This window comes from Sander lucioperca, chromosome 3 (genome assembly GCF_008315115.2).
Source record: "Sander lucioperca isolate FBNREF2018 chromosome 3, SLUC_FBN_1.2, whole genome shotgun sequence".
In the NCBI taxonomy this organism is placed as follows: Eukaryota; Metazoa; Chordata; class Actinopteri; order Perciformes; family Percidae; genus Sander; species Sander lucioperca.
In genome coordinates, this window is record NC_050175.1 from 1,503,396 (window position 1) to 1,522,450 (window position 19,055).

Sequence of the window (19,055 nt, forward strand, 5' to 3'; positions counted from 1 at the left end):
AGGAAGGAAAAGGAGTTTCAACCCGGACACGTGTTCCTTGTGCACCTCCTGCACTGTGGTTAATCCATCCATGGTAGCGTACTACTTGAATTAGTTTGGCGGTGGATTGATACGAGGCTCTGCAGTCACAACCCCGGCCACCTGGACTGCTGCTCACTTATCTGACTTGGTAAAGCAAACATCACGCTTGGCCATTATGTTACATTATTTACGCTCATTATGATATCATCTTATCATTTGTAAATTGCAGGACTTCCATTGTCTCTTTTTGTTTACTGTGATACTCTTTAATATACATATTTTTAGTGCCGCCTATTTGCGTAGCTATAATTCATATTTTGCACATTTTTTTTAACCATTTCCAAGCTGGTGGAGGTGTCAAAGCAGGGCAAATTCTAGCTATATCAAGTGGTGCTGGGCCTTTTAAATGCTGTACTACACACACAGTCTATCAGGTCAGTCTGGTAACATCCACTTTACTGTATTTCTGGTCAGGCATGACTCAGGACAGTCAACATGGCAAGTGGACCATCTCCAGCAGTGATGACGATGATGAGGATCTTCCTCTTTCTGGGACTACAACATCTAAGCCCCACCGAGCCGCTGTATCCAGTCACAGCTCCCATCTGTCTGCCTCTCCTCCCAGCCCCAAACTGGGACCAGTAACAGCCACTGTGGAGGTGAAACCGGAACCAGCAAACACCCCTGTATCCTCACTTGTTATCGGCTCTGAGGCAAGACAGTTAGCAGCAATGAACCAGTTAAATCCAGTGAAGTATGAAAGTAGTCCGTCATTGGCTGGAAAGCGGAAGAAAGAGGTGTCAGACAGCCCAGGCTGGGCTCTCTCAGATAGTGATGATGATGATGATGATGATGATGATGATGATGGAGATGTGAAGGGGAAGAGCCTCAGTAACTTACCAAAGAGGGCGCCTCCGAGCCCTAAAACAAAGAAACCCAAGGTGGAGAACGAGCGTCCTCCGAGTCCCCACGGCCGGCTCTACTACATCGATGAGCCAGAGGACTTCTTTGAGTCCAGTATTCCTTGTCTAAATGACACCTACAGGTTTTACCTCAACAAAGTCACAGGCCTGGACAGGAAGTACAACAGTGGAGCTCTGCACATCAGAGGTCAGCAGAGTGATCTCATATGTAGATCACATGAGTACAGCTACCAGTTCTTTTAAACATTCTATTCTATCAAGTAATCTTTAGTTTTTCTTTCATCTAGACATTCTCTCTCCATTATTTGGGACCCTGAAAGAGTCTGCTCAGGTCAGTAAGTTTTATTTTTTAGCCGTGCTAGCAGCATGGCGATGTCGGTCTGTCAGTGTCACTTGATCATCTACCACTTTGGTCCAGACTAAAATATCTCAACAACTATTGGATGGATTGCTGTGACGTATTGTACAGCCACCCCTGGTCTCCAGAGGATAACTCCTACTGACTTTGGTGATCCCATGACTTTTCATGTAGTCACCATAATGAGGTTGACATCATTGGATAATTTGCCATGACATTTGGTGCCATTAATGTTCCCCTAACATCATCACTTTGGTGATCCCAAAAATACAAAACTAATGACATTCATATTCGCCTTAGCTGTACTACTGCTAAACATCAGCATGTTAACGTTGTCATTGTCAGCATGTTAGCATAATGACCATTTAGTGCAAGTACAATTTCACAGCTAGCCGTTAGCATTCCTGACAACTCCTGTATACATCTACCTACCAGGGTTGGAGGGAATTTGGTCCATTAATACAGGTATACTCTCTTTCTTCATAGTTTAACTACTGCTTTGATATTGCCTGGATGGTTAAGCAGTTCCCGTCAGAGTTTAGGTAAGTTCTACTTTTTTATTGCTACGATCACATTATCATAAACAAATCCGCATTTTTTATGATTAGTAGGAATCTGCTCATGTCCACATTATATGATGGCAGCCCCCTATATTGTATTATGGCTTGTGTAATATGGTTGCAAATGTATTACTGCATGTGAGATATTTTCTCATAAATAAACTGGAGAAAATCTGAAAAATCTCTAACCAGCTCTCTTGTGACAAGTTTGTGTTGTGTGCAATTCTGCAGCTAACCATGAATTAGTGTGTAATAATGACATTCTTTTTTTCTTTTAGTATGAACTAAATGAAGGTGATACACTACACATTTAATTATGGGGGAAATGGCATTTAAGTGAATAATTGCTGTAACAAATGAATCCCTCCAATAATGGCAAATACAAGTACATGCAAGTGGAGGAAAGTAGTGATGCTGGTGACAATCCGGGGAAGCTTGCCCAGTCTTAACATTTGGTTTTTGGCTTGTGTTTACAGGGATCGTCCAGTTCTGATTGTCCATGGAGATAAGCGGGAGGCCAAGGCCCGGCTGGTTCAGCAGGCTCAGCCTTTTCCACATATTCGCTTCTGCCAGGTACATGTTCACCACCACCCTAACACCCTTTCTCTGAAGTGCAGCTGGCTGATATTAGAAACACTTATCTGTGGAGTAGGACAGTAATACTGGAATATGCCTGTTAATGAAACTGGATTTCCATTTAAATGGGACTAATGTGTGCGACTTTCCCTGACAGGCCAAGCTGGATATTGCTTTTGGAACTCACCACACGTAAGCATTTTTTTTCCTGCCTGGTTTCATACCTGTTTGTTTTTTGTTCACACATCTCAGATCAGATGTTTTTGCAGCTTTATGGATTGCAAGGTCCAGAACTTTGTCCAGCCTGAGTGCCCATGACATTTTGTACAGACATTCAAAACAAAACAAAGTAATTACCTGCATTATCGGGGCTAAAGAAGTCCAATTATCTTTCTAGATATTATGACCACTAGACATCACAATGATTTGTAGAGCCCAGCACCTTTTTCACAGCAGACATTTTGACTTGTCAAAGCAGGAACAGCACAGGTGTATTTCAAAAAATGAATGACAGTTCTGTTCCCTTTATGTGTCCCAATAAGCTATCTATCATGTTATTAAATATACCTGAGCTTTTACTGCTATGAAAAGTCCAAATGTGTGTTTTGAAATAGGTCTGTTATTATTGCACTGGTATCAACCTTATTAAACATATAACTTGTAAAAAGTATTTGTAAACTCTCTGTACATTATGACATGATTGAACATTAAAGTGTGTTGTCATGCAGATACAGTCAGTGGTATTGCAAATTTTGGACGATACAATAATAATAATATGCATATATTTACATTTGGCACGAGGTGACCTGCATTCCAGATAGGAAAGGTCTTGGAGTGTACTCTTTATTGTTGTTGTCATGTAAAGCAGAACATTGTGTGTCTTTGTGCAGGAAGATGATGTTGCTGTGGTATGAGGAAGGCTTCAGAGTCATCATTCTGACCTCCAACCTCATCAGAGCTGACTGGTACCAGAAAACACAAGGGTGAGTCTGTCTGTTATAGTTAGTTTTTTTTAAAACCTTTATTTATCCATGGAAATGTTTTGAGGCCATAAACATCATTTGGACAGCCACATGAAAGAAGAGATAGTCCAACTTGAGAAAGTTTCTTTTTTGCACTGTATCCTGATATAAGGTTTGGAATTCCCCTGAATATATTATTTCCAAACCAGAATGTGGATGAGCCCCATGTTTCCACGGTTACCAAAGGGCAGCAGTGAGAGCGCAGGTGAGTCACCGACCTTCTTCAAGAGGGACCTGCTGGAATACCTGGCAGCATACCGCGCACCAGAACTCGAGGAGTGGATCCAACGAATCAAAGAGCACGACCTGTCAGAGACCAGGTAAACTGCAACATATAATTCAGTTGTAAGTAAATTTAAAATCTGCATAGCGAGTAACTCCTATCTTCTACTCATATCTTCTATTATCAGGGTTTATTTGGTCGGCTCAACCCCAGGGAGATATGTTGGCTCAGACATGGAGCGCTGGGGCCACCTGAGGCTGAGGAAGGTACACATTTCTCCGTTGTATTTAATTCACAACAAGAAGAGGTGGTCTGTGTGCAATTTTAAATACATTTTTAAAAATATGCATTTTCTTACCTTTCATAGTCATGGTTTCAGTTTATTTCGATGCAATGTGAAAATCAACTTTTAGACCTACTGTTTAATCTGGTCATCCCTCACACAGTCATGCCATCTTCATTTCAAAATTTGGAAAATGGTCATCAGTAGTGCATAGTTCAAACTATTTGTAGTAGGTGGTCTAAAATGTGCAAACACAGGTATTTTCCTTTTGAATGCTTCATGGCTGATTGTTTAGCAACACTGCTCATATCACTTAAAGGTATTTCCCAAAAAACACTCTCAGGTATTTGCTTGCATGTACATAGTCCATTATGAACAAGTTTCAGTTCAGCAGTAGCCCAATAACCAGGTGAGTTGGACAAATATCTAAATGTTGCTAATGTAATGTAAAAATAAATGGTATTTTCACAAGGCAATGACAACATTTAAAAAAAATTATGAAAATTAACAATTTTGTTGTATTCTCTAACTGGGATTTCCTCATCTCTTTCTTCTCTTCTTCTTCTTTTATTAGCTGTTGTATGACCACACAGACCCAGTTGCCGGGGAGGAAAAGTGGCCTGTGATTGGCCAGTTCTCCAGCATCGGCTCTATGGGACTGGATAAGACCAAATGGTTAAAAGGGGAATTTCAGCGCACAATGACCACGCTGGGGAAATCCTCTCTTCGCTCAGACCCCCCCATGCACTTGGTATGTTCCTCCAACACAAACTTGATGTGGGGCACGTTCAATCTCAAAACGGTGTGCACCGTTTTGCTACGGTTTCCCTGTTGAACGACATGTTGTTTGGTGGGTGTGTCTCTGGTTTATTGGCTGTGTCCCAGGAGATACCCAATCAGCAGAGACGTGTCTGTAAACTCGTGGTAATAAAAAGGCAGAGCGCTTGCGCACACAACAGCATGTTCAACGCACCCCCGTTTCAGTTTAAAAAACCGTGTTGCTGCGTTTCGTCGGGGCTGAACGTGGCCCTGGTCTGTTGCTCTGTGATGCAGCATTCTAATGCTTTGAAAAAAGATCAGACAAAACAAGGTTTGAGGTTACATGTTTGCACTTCCTCAGAGTCCCTGCAGGACATTTGATTGCCTAAAACCAATTTGTAAAGGGTTTCAGACAGAAAAGTGAACCCCTACCTGCCCTTTTGGTACTACTGACTGATCCCTTGTATGTAATGTACTCTGTGTCTAAGACCGATAGAACAATACACTCATTTCATAAATTAAAGTGCGACTATGTAACTTTTGAAGAAAAAAAATAACACATTCTTCCTCGTACATATAAAAAGTGAAATGCATAAGCAATAAAACGGTTTACTGAGTTTTCTCTATTTGCTGAACTTGGCATTAACCATTATCCTGTAAACGCAAGGTTTGGCCACAGTTTAGCTAAAATGACATAGCTTCACTTTAAGATTATAAAGTTTTGAATTTCTAAAACAAGTCGTTTTTACAGGTGTATCCATCAGTGGAAGATGTGAGGACTAGTTTAGAAGGCTATCCAGGTCAGTAATGTTTTTTTTGGAAATTGAATTTGTTATTATGTCATGTGTCACAGAGAGGTCAGCCTTTACTAAATGCAGGTACATTTTGGTCACAGCATGATCACTTTTGCTTAGTTGTTTGTTTATTTAATTATCCACCTCAAACAGCTGTGTTTGACTGCTCAGGGATTTGATTATTGAGTGATTGCCGTGTATTTGGTTGTGACGTACATCTCTTCTGTCCTCCAGCGGGAGGCTCTCTTCCCTACAGCATCCAGACGGCTCAGAAACAACTCTGGCTCCACTCCTTCTTCCAGTAAGTTCACTCCTACCAATCAAAATGCAGTCCTCATGTAATGTAATGTAAGGTGTTCACTGGTACTTCTATGTTACATCACCTCTGTGAACCCTGTTAGCTAGTCATGATATCTTCCATTTTTCCATTTGTAATACTCATATTGCATATGGCTGGTCACACTGCACAAGGTCCTACATAAGTTACATTTGAAATTTGGTCAGAAATGATGGGACAGGGGGATGGACAGGATGCTTTTAGCTTGGTAATGACCTACATAATAATAATAATAATAATAAATATACATTTATTTGTTTGCACAACAAATTTATAAATATATATTAATAAAATCATGTAGTAAGTAAAATGAAAGGTATTCAACTAGTTAAAACAATGATGTCAGTAAAATCCACGTGGATATGGTGAAACCTATGTTGGGTATGCCAATCTAAACAGATGTGTTTTAAGATGTGATTTAAATTAATGAAGAGATGTTACAGTTTAGTTTATACAGTTATATTCATTGTTATACATTCCTTAAAGTTTAATTCAACAGATTAATTGTGTGTGTGTGTGTGTGTGTGTGTGTGTGTGTGTGTGTGTGTGTGTGTGTGTGTGTAGCCGTTGGAAGGCAAATGGGACAGGAAGAAGTCATGCCATGCCTCACATCAAGACATATATGAGGACATCACCAGATTTCACTCAGCTTGCCTGGTTCCTCGTCACAAGGTGTGTGTGTGTGTGTGTGTGTGTGTGTGTGCGCGCACGCACGCTAGCTTTTTGTTGTTGTTGATTTTTCACTATGTGAAATTATTTATGTGTCTCAATTTGTATATTTGATTTTGTTTCTTATATCTTACATGTTACTTACTGCTGGAACTGGTGTGGTAACTCATTAATAAATGTTACCATTAATGTTATCCAAAAGCAGAAATCCATTTTGTCGTGTTTCTCATAAACATAAATCCTCTACATTCTTGTTTTTTTATTCACAGATCAGACTTTTGTAATTGAATGTCCTCCTCTTATGTAACTAGCAATATACTGTGTGTTAGATGTAAAACATAATCAATAATGAAACATGCATATGTTTCTCATCAATCTGTCAGCTGCCAACACTGTCCATGCCAATTATTTTGGGCAGCAGCACTGTGTTCAACCTCAACACTCGGATCAGACCCCATCCCACTGAAAATACATTTAGGTGATCATTTCTAATTTACATTTACATTAAAGCTTATGTGTCTATGTGTGTGTGTTCAGTGCCAACCTGTCCAAAGCAGCATGGGGTGCACTGGAGAAGAACAACACTCAGGTGATGGTTCGTTCATACGAGCTGGGAGTCCTCTACGTGCCCGCCGCTTTTGTAAGAACAACACATGGACAAACAGCCGCAGTATAACACGTGCTGCATAACAGAGCTGGTGAATAGTAATATGTGGTGTGATGGTTGTCTCCTTCCAGAACATGAAGACATTCCCTCTTCACAAAAATCCGTTTCCTGCCTCCTCCTCCTCTGGTTTCCCTGTGCCATTTGACCTCCCCCCCACATGCTACTCTCCTAAAGGTACAGAAGTGTGTGTGTGTGTGTGTGTGTGTGTGTGTGTGTGTGTGTGTGTGTGTGTGTGTGTGTGTGTGTGTGTGTGTGTGTGTGTGTGTGTGTGTGTGTGTGTGTGTGTGTGTGTGTGTGAGAAATCTGTATGTATTCATGTACAGACCGGATTATTCAGCGAGTCTCTCTCCCTTGGCATTTGATTTTTGCTTAACAGCAGTTTAGATTGGGTCCTCTCAGGTGTAACCCTGGTTAAAATACCACATGGTCTGTGCTGTTTGTACTAATTATCTTGGCAAATGGTAGTACAAACATCTTAGCAGTTTTTTTAGTTTTTTGTCTGATTTCAGCATTATACCTTAGTAAAACCACTTGCTTACTGCTTAAACTGCAGTTACAGTGACATCTAGTGGCATTTAGGTGAAAGAGTTTATACTAAAACCATAAGACCAAAAGACACATTAACTTATTCCAAAAAACACAGGTTCATATTTGTCCTAAAAGCTAACCTGTCAACTAAGCTGTGTTTTGTGTTGTAGTTTGTGGCTTTTGTGTAAAATATTCTCTCCTTTGTTGTGTGAAACTGAAACAATGTCCAAGGAGTTGTGGCTTATTGTCTTATCTGGACAGACCTAAAGTTAGGTTTTACTTGTATCATTAGTTTGTGGGTTATATCTTTTTTGATTCCCCATTTAAAGCAATATTCATAAAATGTAAAAAAAAAAAAAAAAAAAAATAATTAAAAAAAATAAGAGTATGAATGGATTTAAAATTATGACAATGTCATTCTGACTAGATCAGCAATATCACCCAAAATCTTATCAGACACTCTCTCTGCTGGGTTCAAAATGTAGTTTGCTAATAAATGGCAGATATTAACAAAATTCATTCCCATCTTCATCATCATCATCATCATCATCATCATCATCATCATCATCATCATCAGAAAGTGTTGTTTTGGAATTGACATATCGGAGGACAACTCTGCCAATTTGGCACTTTATCATAGTTCTGTTCAGTGTCAATAGTAGCAGCAGTACGCACATCATCATAATTCTACCAAAGAGGTTGAATGGATTAATAGTTTTCATGCAGTACTTCACTACTGGTTTTCAAAGTGTAGTTTCCGGAGAAGCTGAAAAGCAGCCATACTGAAATATCTCATAATCACTAGTAGTCTGCTATGCTCATTTGTGAAATTTTAAGTCATTGTATTTCCTGGCTCCAGTAAAGACAGGGTTTGAGTGTCACTAAGCCATATTTTGTTAAAATATTCTAGTACTTATTCTGTAATTATTCCAGAAATAAACATTCTCATCGTATAGATTATTTCTGAAGCCAGCGCCATCCAATCCAATTTATTTCTGGCATATCAATGCAGCTAAGTGAGCATAATTGAAAATTGAAAGGATCTATGAGATACTGTTAAGGTATTCATCCTTGAGTGGGGCATTTTCTTTCACTTAGACAGTAGATGAAGACACATTGTCCAATGTAATGTCCTTTCTATTTATCAAACCATGTATTTGCATTTTTAATTTAACTGACCTTTTTTATTTCTGTGTTTTCAGATCAGCCTTGGATCTGGAACATTCCGTACAGCCAGGCTCCTGACACACACGGCAACATCTGGGTTCCCTCCTAACACAATACACACACACACGCACACACTGTACAGACCTCTCTATTACTATTGTCAGTACTATATCTAGGTGTTAGTTGTCAGTAACATTTATTTTTTAATTTTATACCTCACTGTAGACTCACATGTTTTCTAACAATAAATAAAATGATGTTATCATTGTCTAGTTGTGATGTAAAGTTTCTGTAAATGTTGCAACAGGATTTAAATGTGAAAGGAAATATCTCATTAGTTTGGGTTACATTTTGACTTAATTCCATTATTTAAATTTATGATCTCACTGAGATTAATGTTTAGTTTCATAAAGCACCATCACATAGACAGGAAGTAAAAGAGGTTGTTATAACTCAGTGTGTGATTCTTTAATTCATTTTTTGATTCTTTAGACACAGTGCAGTAGGTCAACAAATTATCAACAGTGTCAGTGAGCAAACACATTTGTCCTTAAATGTGTCCAGAGGTCAGGTGGGACCATATTTTGGCTTAATGCAGCAGATTCAGATTCATCTTACTGAGTAAATCTGAGATCCTGCAAGAATAGACCACTTCTTCGAAATCATAATTGCTGTACAGCATGTTCTAAATATGCTGATTCAGCAGTAAGTCGTTCCTGAATATCATGTTTTCATCATGGATAAAAACTGATTTTAATAAATACAGAACACAACTTTATAAAACAAACAGGACTTGTAAAGACACCGGGTATAGTCTCTTTTCCTTACATACAGCAGTGGCTGTAAGACCCACAGCACTGCAGGTTTTCTAACCTACCAGGTTGATAATTGTATTCCTACTGTATGGTCTCCCAGGTGTTAATGTGTCACTGATTCAGCAGCTAGAATGCAAACCAGCAGGGCTCTGTGTAATGAGCACAAGTCTCACTGATCTAAGGAAGGGTCATACATGCATACATATTGTAGGTTCCTTCTGTTCACACCATCAGTGGTATTCTGGGTAAAGGAGTCCGACCCTGGTGTCAGCTCCACAAGAGTCACAAGTAGGTACTGTCCCTGTGCTTTTTGTTCTGAGGGCTGAAATTGGTGAGAATGTTAAATGTCACTACATGAACAAACTGTGACCTGGTGGTTCCAATTACTCAAAGGTCAGGAGCAATACTGTGTCCACCTCTGTCTGGTTCATGTTTTGCAACAAGACATTTGGGAGAGTTTTTGAGTATGATTAAGTAATGTTTACTTCAGCAGGATGGCTGTTTTTTTAATTTTTTTTTATTTAGTGTGACACTGAACTCTGTGTGTGTGTGTGTGTGTGTGTTTTAAGAGTCATCTAAATGTTCACACTAATACATGTAACATAAAAAAAGAAAAAGGAATTGTTTCATTGATTGTGAAAAAGGTAAAAAATTGTTGGAAAGTTGGATCTGAAGCTGTATATTATAACCACCCTGAGACAAAAGCAAACTTAGTAACATAGATAGATAGATAGATACTTTATTGATCCTGAGGGAAATTTTAGGCATCCAGTAGCTTAGACAACCATAAGTTATAAAAATCACTCACAGAAATTTAAAGAGTTAAAGGTGATGGTAGACTGTGTGCAATGGTGGTAGTGCAAAAGAGAACAGTGCAGGGATTGAACAGTGCAATAGCTTATTAAATATTAACTATGACTATGAAAAGACAAGAATGTAAACATAATAGAATTAGAATTGCTTGACAAATACATTATATATACGTTAAGAACAATATATAACAGGGAATATGTTATAAGATGTAGATATTATGACCAGAGTCCAGATTGTATAGGAGGGCTAATATAATATATAGACAGTCAGGTGGCTCATGCTGAAAAGTCCATTTCTCCCCTTCCCCTTTGTGTGGTATTGAAGAGTTGGATGGCCCTGGCGACAAAGGACCTCCTCAACCTGTCTGTTGAACATGACAGTGACAGAAGTCAGCCACTGAACATGCTTCCCTATTTAATGAACGTAAAACATAGTGTCATTAACATATAAGAAACAACCTACAGTGCAACTTCCCTATTGTCCATAGAGTTAAATCAATACTTCTCTGGCACTGACAACACAAGCTGATACTGTATTGAATTTCAGTTGTAGCCAGGTGTACCTAATAAACTGGCATCTCTGTGTGTACAGTAAATTCCGTAAACTGCGACTCCCGTCGGTCCTTGCGTCATTGTGTCAACATGGCGCCTGTCTGCCGGACAAAAGGCGAATCTGTTTGACGGTGGATTGAAACCCAATTAGAAACAGAGGAGACATTTTGGGAAAACTGTCAGTGTCCGTGTGTCCCGGCGCCCCAAGGCAAAGGATATATGGTAAAATTAACATCTGTGGAGGCTCTTAGACTGGAATATTAAGGTAAGTTAAGTCCCGCAGCTCCAACTACTGCAGTATTAAAACGGTCCTGCTAGCCCGATACATTACCTTTTCTCTGTACGGCGATAACTGAAAACTCCTTAAAATCCGACTGTGCTGCGGCGTTTTATTTGGCGGTTAATGTCAACACTGCCTAAACTGGTTTACACGGTCTTATCTGAATAATAAAGAGTCAGTTTGTAATTCGGCGTGCACATAGTTCACCAAGAAACAGTTAATCAAACACAATGTCAACTTTTACAGTTGGACTACAATGCTCGCTACCGCGATGCAGTGTATTTAAGTAGAGTGTGGTTATTACGGTGCAACAACAGGCGAACAAGCAATGCAATGTACAATTTTGTTGTGCGTAGAATGGATTAATTTATGCTCTATATGCCGAATTGAGGAGTTATCCTTCATTATCAAATTCAAAATTAAAACACGTTTTTTTCCTGATGTGATTCGGCGTGAAAGTCGATCATTTAAAGCAAACACTCGGCATTGGGTTTACCTTGACATTTGGGACTACTACAGTGGAGTCTGCGGCCACATGAGTCTGCTGTTCTGTTTTTGGGTAAATTTCGGGGTTTCGAGGCTAGTTAAAAAGTTGCCTACTGTAATTAAATGACTTGTATATGTGCTCCTGGCACATGTCTACAACCAGGATGCAGTTCAACGTTATGCCACGTCTGGTCAGGATCTTAAGTCAGGTCACTGGGTTCAGGAATAGAAGTACAGTTTATTGTTAAATCTTCTTTTTTTTTTTTTTTAGAAGTAATCGTTCAAGTATACACGAAATGATTTTGGACAAACACTTTGTGAGATCCTGTTTTTGCATGGTGTAAAGTTTGTCTGAGAGGTGTGAGGAGTGAACCTGATGGCGATGCAGAGCCTCGAGCTAGAGACAATTTGAGAGTGGTGTGACAATGTAATCTGGGATTCTGTTGAGAGTTCTCTGCTCCAGGGGGAGGTCAGAGTTCAGGTCAAGTTCAGCTACAGAGCAGCACCTGGAGCTGGTGTGTTCAGTGTCTTGCTCAATGACACCTTATGATTTGAGTCAAACTGTTAAAGTATTACCCTGGTTGTGACTGCATAGATCTCTGAAGGAGTTGAGCAGTGCCAGTCAGCACTATTTGATTACTAGTCCCTCTATCCCTACTGTACTTGCACACATGTCCCAGCCTCACATAGTCACACATGCTGTAACACACTATATTAGTCTACAGTATTCTACCTGTTTGCAGTCAGTCCTATAAATCCTAAACTCTTTGTGTGAAGTATTTGCTATTCAGGACTGTACCAGGGGTGCTGATTACCAGGTACTATGATTGTTAACACTATTAATGTGCAGTCAGGCACAATGAGACACTGGAAGAGTCCTCTTCAGTTGTGGTTTATTGTAGACATAGACAGGTGGTAAGGCAGAGAAGGCTGGCACCAATTGATTTTATCAATTTTATCCGGCAGCAGTAACTCCTCCTACCAATGATTCACCTAAATATTTTCTGTTTAATACGGTACCGCCGACGGCGACTATACATCATATCCGAACATGTTTGGATGGAACATGTGTACATTTAAAGGTTGTTTAAGTCGTGTGAGAGAAAACTCAGATTGGACAGATAGTCTAGCTAGCTGTCTGGATTTACCCTGCAGAGATCTGAGGAACAGTTAACCATAGTCCTCACAAATCCACCAGAGTTTAGAACACCAACACAAAGGAAGAGGAAGGGGACGGACATCCGGTGCAATTTCCGGTGGCACATGAACAATCCCGGAAGACGGACATCCGGCCGAAATGAGGGACATCCGGCGGAATTTCCATCAACAACGGAGCAATCCCGGAAGTGTAACCTCGTCGATATATAGTAGGGGTGGGGGGAAAAAATCGATAAAATACGACAGCATAGTATCGCAATATTTTCCGTGGCAATACTGTATCGATACACAGATGCCAAGAATCAATCTTTTATTATTATATATGTGTTGGTCAGTTTGTCTGCTTGACAATCCCATTTTGCAGCAATAAAATTGAAGTGAGATGAACAAACGGAGAAATGTATCTTTTTTAGATAAAACAGATGTTGACAAAGTTTCCTTTTAGGGACATCATTTGAAATTGGGAAAAATTTGAAGTTGGAAAAAAGGTAATAAATTGCAATATATCGCAGAATATTGCAATATGTTTAAAATCACAATAATATTGTATCGTGACATAAGTATCGTGATGATATCGCATCGTAAGGCCTCTGGTGGTTCCCACCCCTAATATATAGACTGTCTCATTACCAAAGTGAGTGTGGCTGCTGCAAATACTGTTAATCTACTGCAGCCATCATTAGAAACTTCAGTGACCACCAAGGTGTGAGATAGTGTGAAAAAATAAAAGCTTAAACTCAAACTAATCCGGCAGACTCAAATGGCAAATACAGTACATCAAAAGTTGGTTTCCTGCGCTGTGGTGCCTTTTAAAAGAAGGTTGCTGAAGTGGCTGCTAGAGACTGACTTAGTAATATAGGTTACGCCAAAATACCCCTATTTTTCCCTGGTGGGTGATTTACGCCAAAAACGGGAAGTTGCGGCCAAATTAAATGTCGGCCATAGAATACCTGCAGCCAATCAGTAACAGAGTCTGACTGTGACTCCTGTGAATTGTTGACCTATGTTTACAAAGAATTTCTTCCTGCTTAAAACACATAAGCACTCTCCTGGTCGAAGAAACATGTAATTATTACAGCGAGTGGCACTTTGCCTCTGCTTGGTGTGTTTTCGGCGTTAATCATTTATTAAAATCTGTCCAAACATTTTGTCAGCTGTCACTTGCTCATGCACTCATAGGTGTACAAGTAAAAAAAAATGTCTTGGTGTTTTGTTTGTGTTCATCTTAGTTTACAAACTTGGATTGATTTTAAATCTACAGAATATGGGAATCCACAATATTCCAGCTCCCTTTTAGAAAATGGCTTAAGGGTTTTGATTAGAGATGGGTTTTCAGATGTCGCTGTACATGTTAGGAGATGTTGGAGTAGAGGCCAGGTGTCTGTAAAGTTAAAGCCAGTTTTGTTAGCAATTCTTGCTCTTCACTGCACAGCTTCAGTGCATGTTTTGTAAGGCTGTCACTGGTTGTATGTGGACCATTGAAATGGCACTTAGATACATCCTGTTTCCTTTGATCATTCTAAAATTGTCTCTAGATTGCATCTGGTTTGCATCTAGCCATTCCATTCCCCATCTCTTTTTTTTTCTTCATTTCCTCTCATCTCTCTGAGCGGCTCGCCAGCTATTTGGAGAAAGGCATAAAAGCTGATATTTATGAATATTTGCACAGTGATAAAAATCTAGAACATATTTGTCACTTTTCAATTAAGTAGTATTCTTATGTGTTTAGTTTTCTTGCATGCTCCACTTTGTTTGGTTGTCTAAACCACAGATAGTTTGGTTGGAAAGCGTATTACAAGGAAGGATGCTATATAATGTGTTAATTATATCAGTTTTGTAAAGAGCTGCAATAACGGTAATGCAGGAGTAAGTAAAATCATTTCATTGTTAATTTGAAACAAAAAAAGGGAAACTCAAGTTGTTATGAAAATGAAAACCTAATAGTTGATATGATCATTTTGCAGTCCTGTATGGATCGTATGTATCAGTCTGACTTTATGCAGCGTGACTCATCTTCTGCTGCAGTGAAACAAAGTATGGAGCTTGGCTGTCTGAGATGTACAATTTATTTGGCATTTTTCCCAAGTCGTATGCACACACACACACACACACACACACACACACACACACACACACACACACACACACACACACACACATATACACACACAGTCACCCTCCTTTGCTATATAAGTGTCGACATGTCTGCTGACTTGGATTCTCTGCTGTGTCTGTTTTTCTTCTCGGGATTAGAAAGAAAAGCATCATGGCAGATGTGTTATCTCATTTTTCGTTTATCTCTCTATCCCATCTTGCTCTCGCTCAGTACAGTTCAGTGACTATTTTTACGACATTTCTTTTTTAGAAATGACAAAAGATCAGTGCACATTTAAAAGAACATCAAACAAATCAAACCAATATAGATGGGAAACTACTTTTTTGTTGTTGTTAAAGCTACAATAAAGTGAGCACATTTTTGATTTGAAAACATACCACACATTACATAATTTGGGTAACATTATATCATGATTAATGGGGTTAAACACGTATCCACTATGATGAAAGCCTTATTTAATCTGGAGGAATGCATTTCATATCTGGATAGCAGCTGCTGAGCTCTGATGTCTTACAATGTGTGTGTGTGTGTGTGTGTGTGCGCGCTGTAAATCGGCAGGCATGAAGCAAACGGATGTGACTGTTCTTCCATTTTGGGGATGTGAAGCTCAGTGGGTAGAGAAAGGTCACTAATGGGTAATAATGTATCAATTAATCAGAAGTAGAAAATGTAGAGTTCCGTTACATCAGCTTCCATTTCTGACACTATTCATTACCAGTATTTTTTGTGCAATAGTCACTTAATGTATTTGCATTAGTTCATTTCCTTTCCGCAGTATAAATGACTTTTATTTGCCACTGGTCAGGCCCTCTTTACGGCGTGGGTTTAAAGTGTGCACTCAATGCAGGAGGGATTCACAGAAAACAATGCATGTATAGAACGTGATGTGGAAAATTAGAAGCCAGTGCATGCGTGCATGCCCACAATTACGCAATGCAGAAGACAACTTTCGAGCATGAGTTTAGTATTACCATGTTGGACAATATTGTTTACTGTCTTCGTTAGTCCCCTTTATGATATGAACGTGACACGATGAATCCTTTCAGTGGTCGATACGTGAGTTCAGTTCAGCGACTATTATGATGCCATATCTTTTTAGAAATGACACAAAATCGGTGCTGTGGGACCTGTATTGTCAAAACTCACTTACAGTTACCAATGGTAACCACGGGTGTCGACAAATCAACCAGGACTGAATTATGTTCTCATCGACCTACATTGTTTGTGCCTATGACGTCGACTATCGATATTTTTCCAAAGCTGTTTTTTTCTCTCAAATATTTTAAACTGTACATTGTTTACATCCATGTTATCTAGTTCACAGTTTTATTTTCACTGTCTTTGTTGGTGCATTGCTACACTCCTTTTGGGCGTTACTGCCACCAACTGCAATCAACTGGAAAACCAATGGCAAGAGGTGAATCACATAGAGCTTAGATCAGGCCCAAAAAATCCAGCCCGACCCTACCCGAGCCCGGCCCGGCCCGACACATTAACTGGAATTATGAGCCCGAGCCCGATTTAAACCCGACAATTTTTTAATATGTGGGCCGTTATAACTGACGTTCTCAACTACAATTGACCCTTTGCTAAGCCCCGCCCTCCTTAGTTACTGTTGCTATGCCTGACAAGCTTTCGTGCCTGGCATGTCTATTACAGTATGTATGCACTGGTGTCAGACATTCCCAAGGAGATAATTAGTCATTTTTGGCAAACAGGGGAAATATCTGAGAGAGCAAGACAAAAGGGACTGCAGTCTGCATTCGAGGGATATATCCATGACATCATATGCAACCGATGAGAGAATAATTTCATCAAAATAGAAGCTAAAGCCTATAGGTCGTGTAATAATGTGAGCCGCCTCATACGCTGACCATTCAAATGGGAAACACACAAATTGAGGAACAGCTATGTTCATGCACAGCAGGGTAAGTGACATTTGAAAATAATAAAATAATTATAATAATTATAAATCAAACAGCTTATCCATAAATCTTGTGGAATAAACACAAGACATTAGCTTGAACACTTTGCAATGATAACATTCTCCTGCTTATATTTTTAGCGATTAACAAAATGCTGAAATATATTTTAAAGTATGTCAGTGAGCCTCCGTCTTGCCTTTAATCATCTTAAGGACGGGTTACCCACTCTGTTGCTCTCTGGGACATGTTTTCATGCTAATCAAATGTGTTTGTAGCTTGAAAGAAGCTAGCGCGGGCCGCTGATTAGCTTACAACTTCAACTTCAACGGTAGCATAATGAGGGTCCCTAAATGTTAACTGAAGCATTGAGAACTTTGTAAGTGTACAGACAGTTTATTAAAAAGATAGTTTAGAAAGACAGTAGCTCCCAAGACGGCGGACGCCTGTATACGAGAACGCGACTGTCTTTATAATCTATCTCTTTAATAAACTGTCTGTACACTTACAAAGTTCTCAATGCTTTGGTTAACATTTAGGGACCCTCATTATGCTACCGTTGAAGTGTGGTGATATTTTGAGCCTTTTTAGTGGTATAAATAGCGATTTGTTTTTACTTTCCCTGTACCCTGACTCAAGGGCCCGGCCCGAGGATAGCGGCAGAAAATATCAGCAGAGAATCTAAACTCTACAATCACAGCGCCTGTGTGCGCACTACAAACACAAGAGGGATCCACTCCTAAAACATTTCTCCACAGCGCTAATAGTGGTCAAAAACTCTACAGAGTACTGTTTAAATACTTTATTTTCCCAGCATTAGAACAACGCTCCATTTTTATGGTTTTTCTAGTTGCATAAAAGTAAAGGTTAGAGACAGTAAAATGTTCTACATGTATAGAATTGTTTCTGTTTGCAGAAAAATACTGTACTAACAAAGTAGAAAGTAAATCTAGGGGGTTCCTTTTCCTCTGCCATTATTGGTATTGTAATGATCTCCTCCAGGATGTTCCAGCAGTGTGAGGAGCCTCGTTTCACCATCGAGCAGATTGACCTCCTCCAGAGGCTACGGAGGACAGGTATCACACAGGTGGAGGTCCTCCACGCCCTGGACACCCTGGACCACCTGGACCGCCAACATGGACACAAGTTGACCCATAAGCCTCCCTACATGCCTCCCTCGTCTTCCTTGTCTTCTTCCAGCGCCGTTGTCGCCTCTTCTTCCATGACTTCCACCGCCACTCAGACAAGTTTCCCTAACAACCGACTCTCACCGTCACCTAATAACAACTTTGACACCGCCTCCCCGCTTCTACCGATTCCAGTAGCATCGCCTGTCGCCATGGCAGCGGTAGTCCAGAACGGCCTAGTTGCTGTCACCAACGGGAAGCTGTCACCTCCCCGGTTTCCTCTTGGTATTGTGAGTGGCAGTGTCACGGCGCCAGGCTACGGGTTCGAGACCAGCGAAGAGGACTTAGATGTTGATGACAAGGTGGAAGACTTGATGAGGTAAGACCAGACTAGACCTGTCTTAACTTAGACTAGGTTGGACAAGTACTGACGAGGCCAGGAATTACCAGGCCAGACCAGCTCAGAGTAGATTAAATCGCCAGGCCAATATTTTGGTCGATATTTGCTCATTGCAGACATATCGGTATCAGCCTATACAGTATGTCAGCCGACTAATGACAAGAAGTCAAAGTACAGAAAGGCCAAAGATATGTTTTGAAACAGTGTCACCATGCTATAGTTTGTCCAACAGAGAGTAATGACAAGTTGATTTCATTTCCACTGTAAAATGCCCTCCCCAGTGCATTTCTTTAGTGCATAAACATGTTTCAACTAGTTGGCAAACTCCATGCCTCATGTATTTTCATTTCCTTAGACTTCCAATAAGCTTGTTGCTGACAGTATTAAACAAGGTTAAACACACTTTATTTAAACTGTCTGTATCATTGGCTGTAACATTAGCTATTATGCGATGCTAATGATGCCAATATGAACACAGAGTAGTGTCAGCTTTGAGAGTG

The 19,055-nt window shown here is 39.9% G+C and overlaps 2 protein-coding genes across 7 annotated transcripts in view; both read left to right on the forward strand.

Moving 5' to 3' along the window:
- Positions 1–19,055, forward strand: part of tdp1 (tyrosyl-DNA phosphodiesterase 1) — a 20,328-nt gene continuing 1,273 nt past the window's right edge. The window contains exons 1-17 of one of the 4 annotated variants that reach the window (XM_031309486.2): positions 1–118; positions 161–169; positions 496–1,131; positions 1,232–1,275; positions 1,789–1,844; positions 2,339–2,435; positions 2,596–2,630; positions 3,329–3,421; positions 3,610–3,780; positions 3,871–3,949; positions 4,541–4,717; positions 5,477–5,525; positions 5,754–5,820; positions 6,421–6,528; positions 7,063–7,165; positions 7,264–7,366; positions 8,923–8,996. In XM_031309486.2, the coding sequence (XP_031165346.1) occupies positions 498–1,131; positions 1,232–1,275; positions 1,789–1,844; positions 2,339–2,435; positions 2,596–2,630; positions 3,329–3,421; positions 3,610–3,780; positions 3,871–3,949; positions 4,541–4,717; positions 5,477–5,525; positions 5,754–5,820; positions 6,421–6,528; positions 7,063–7,165; positions 7,264–7,366; positions 8,923–8,996 (1,890 nt within the window). In that variant the 5' untranslated portion in view covers positions 1–118; positions 161–169; positions 496–497. Of the gene's footprint in view, positions 170–495; positions 1,132–1,231; positions 1,276–1,788; positions 1,845–2,338; positions 2,436–2,595; positions 2,631–3,328; positions 3,422–3,609; positions 3,781–3,870; positions 3,950–4,540; positions 4,718–5,476; positions 5,526–5,753; positions 5,821–6,420; positions 6,529–7,062; positions 7,166–7,263; positions 7,367–8,922; positions 9,156–19,055 lie in introns of those variants that run through there. The other 3 variants (XM_035999124.1, XM_035999123.1, XM_031309480.2) reach the window with 3 other exon arrangements.
- LOC116057076 (homeobox-containing protein 1-like) overlaps positions 11,111–19,055 on the forward strand; it is a 22,848-nt gene continuing 14,903 nt past the window's right edge. For all 3 annotated transcript variants that reach the window (XM_031309487.2, XM_031309489.2, XM_031309495.2), the window contains exons 1-2: positions 11,111–11,331; positions 18,031–18,534. In XM_031309487.2, the coding sequence (XP_031165347.1) occupies positions 18,032–18,534 (503 nt within the window). In that variant the 5' untranslated portion in view covers positions 11,111–11,331; position 18,031. The remainder of the gene's footprint in view (positions 11,332–18,030; positions 18,535–19,055) is intronic.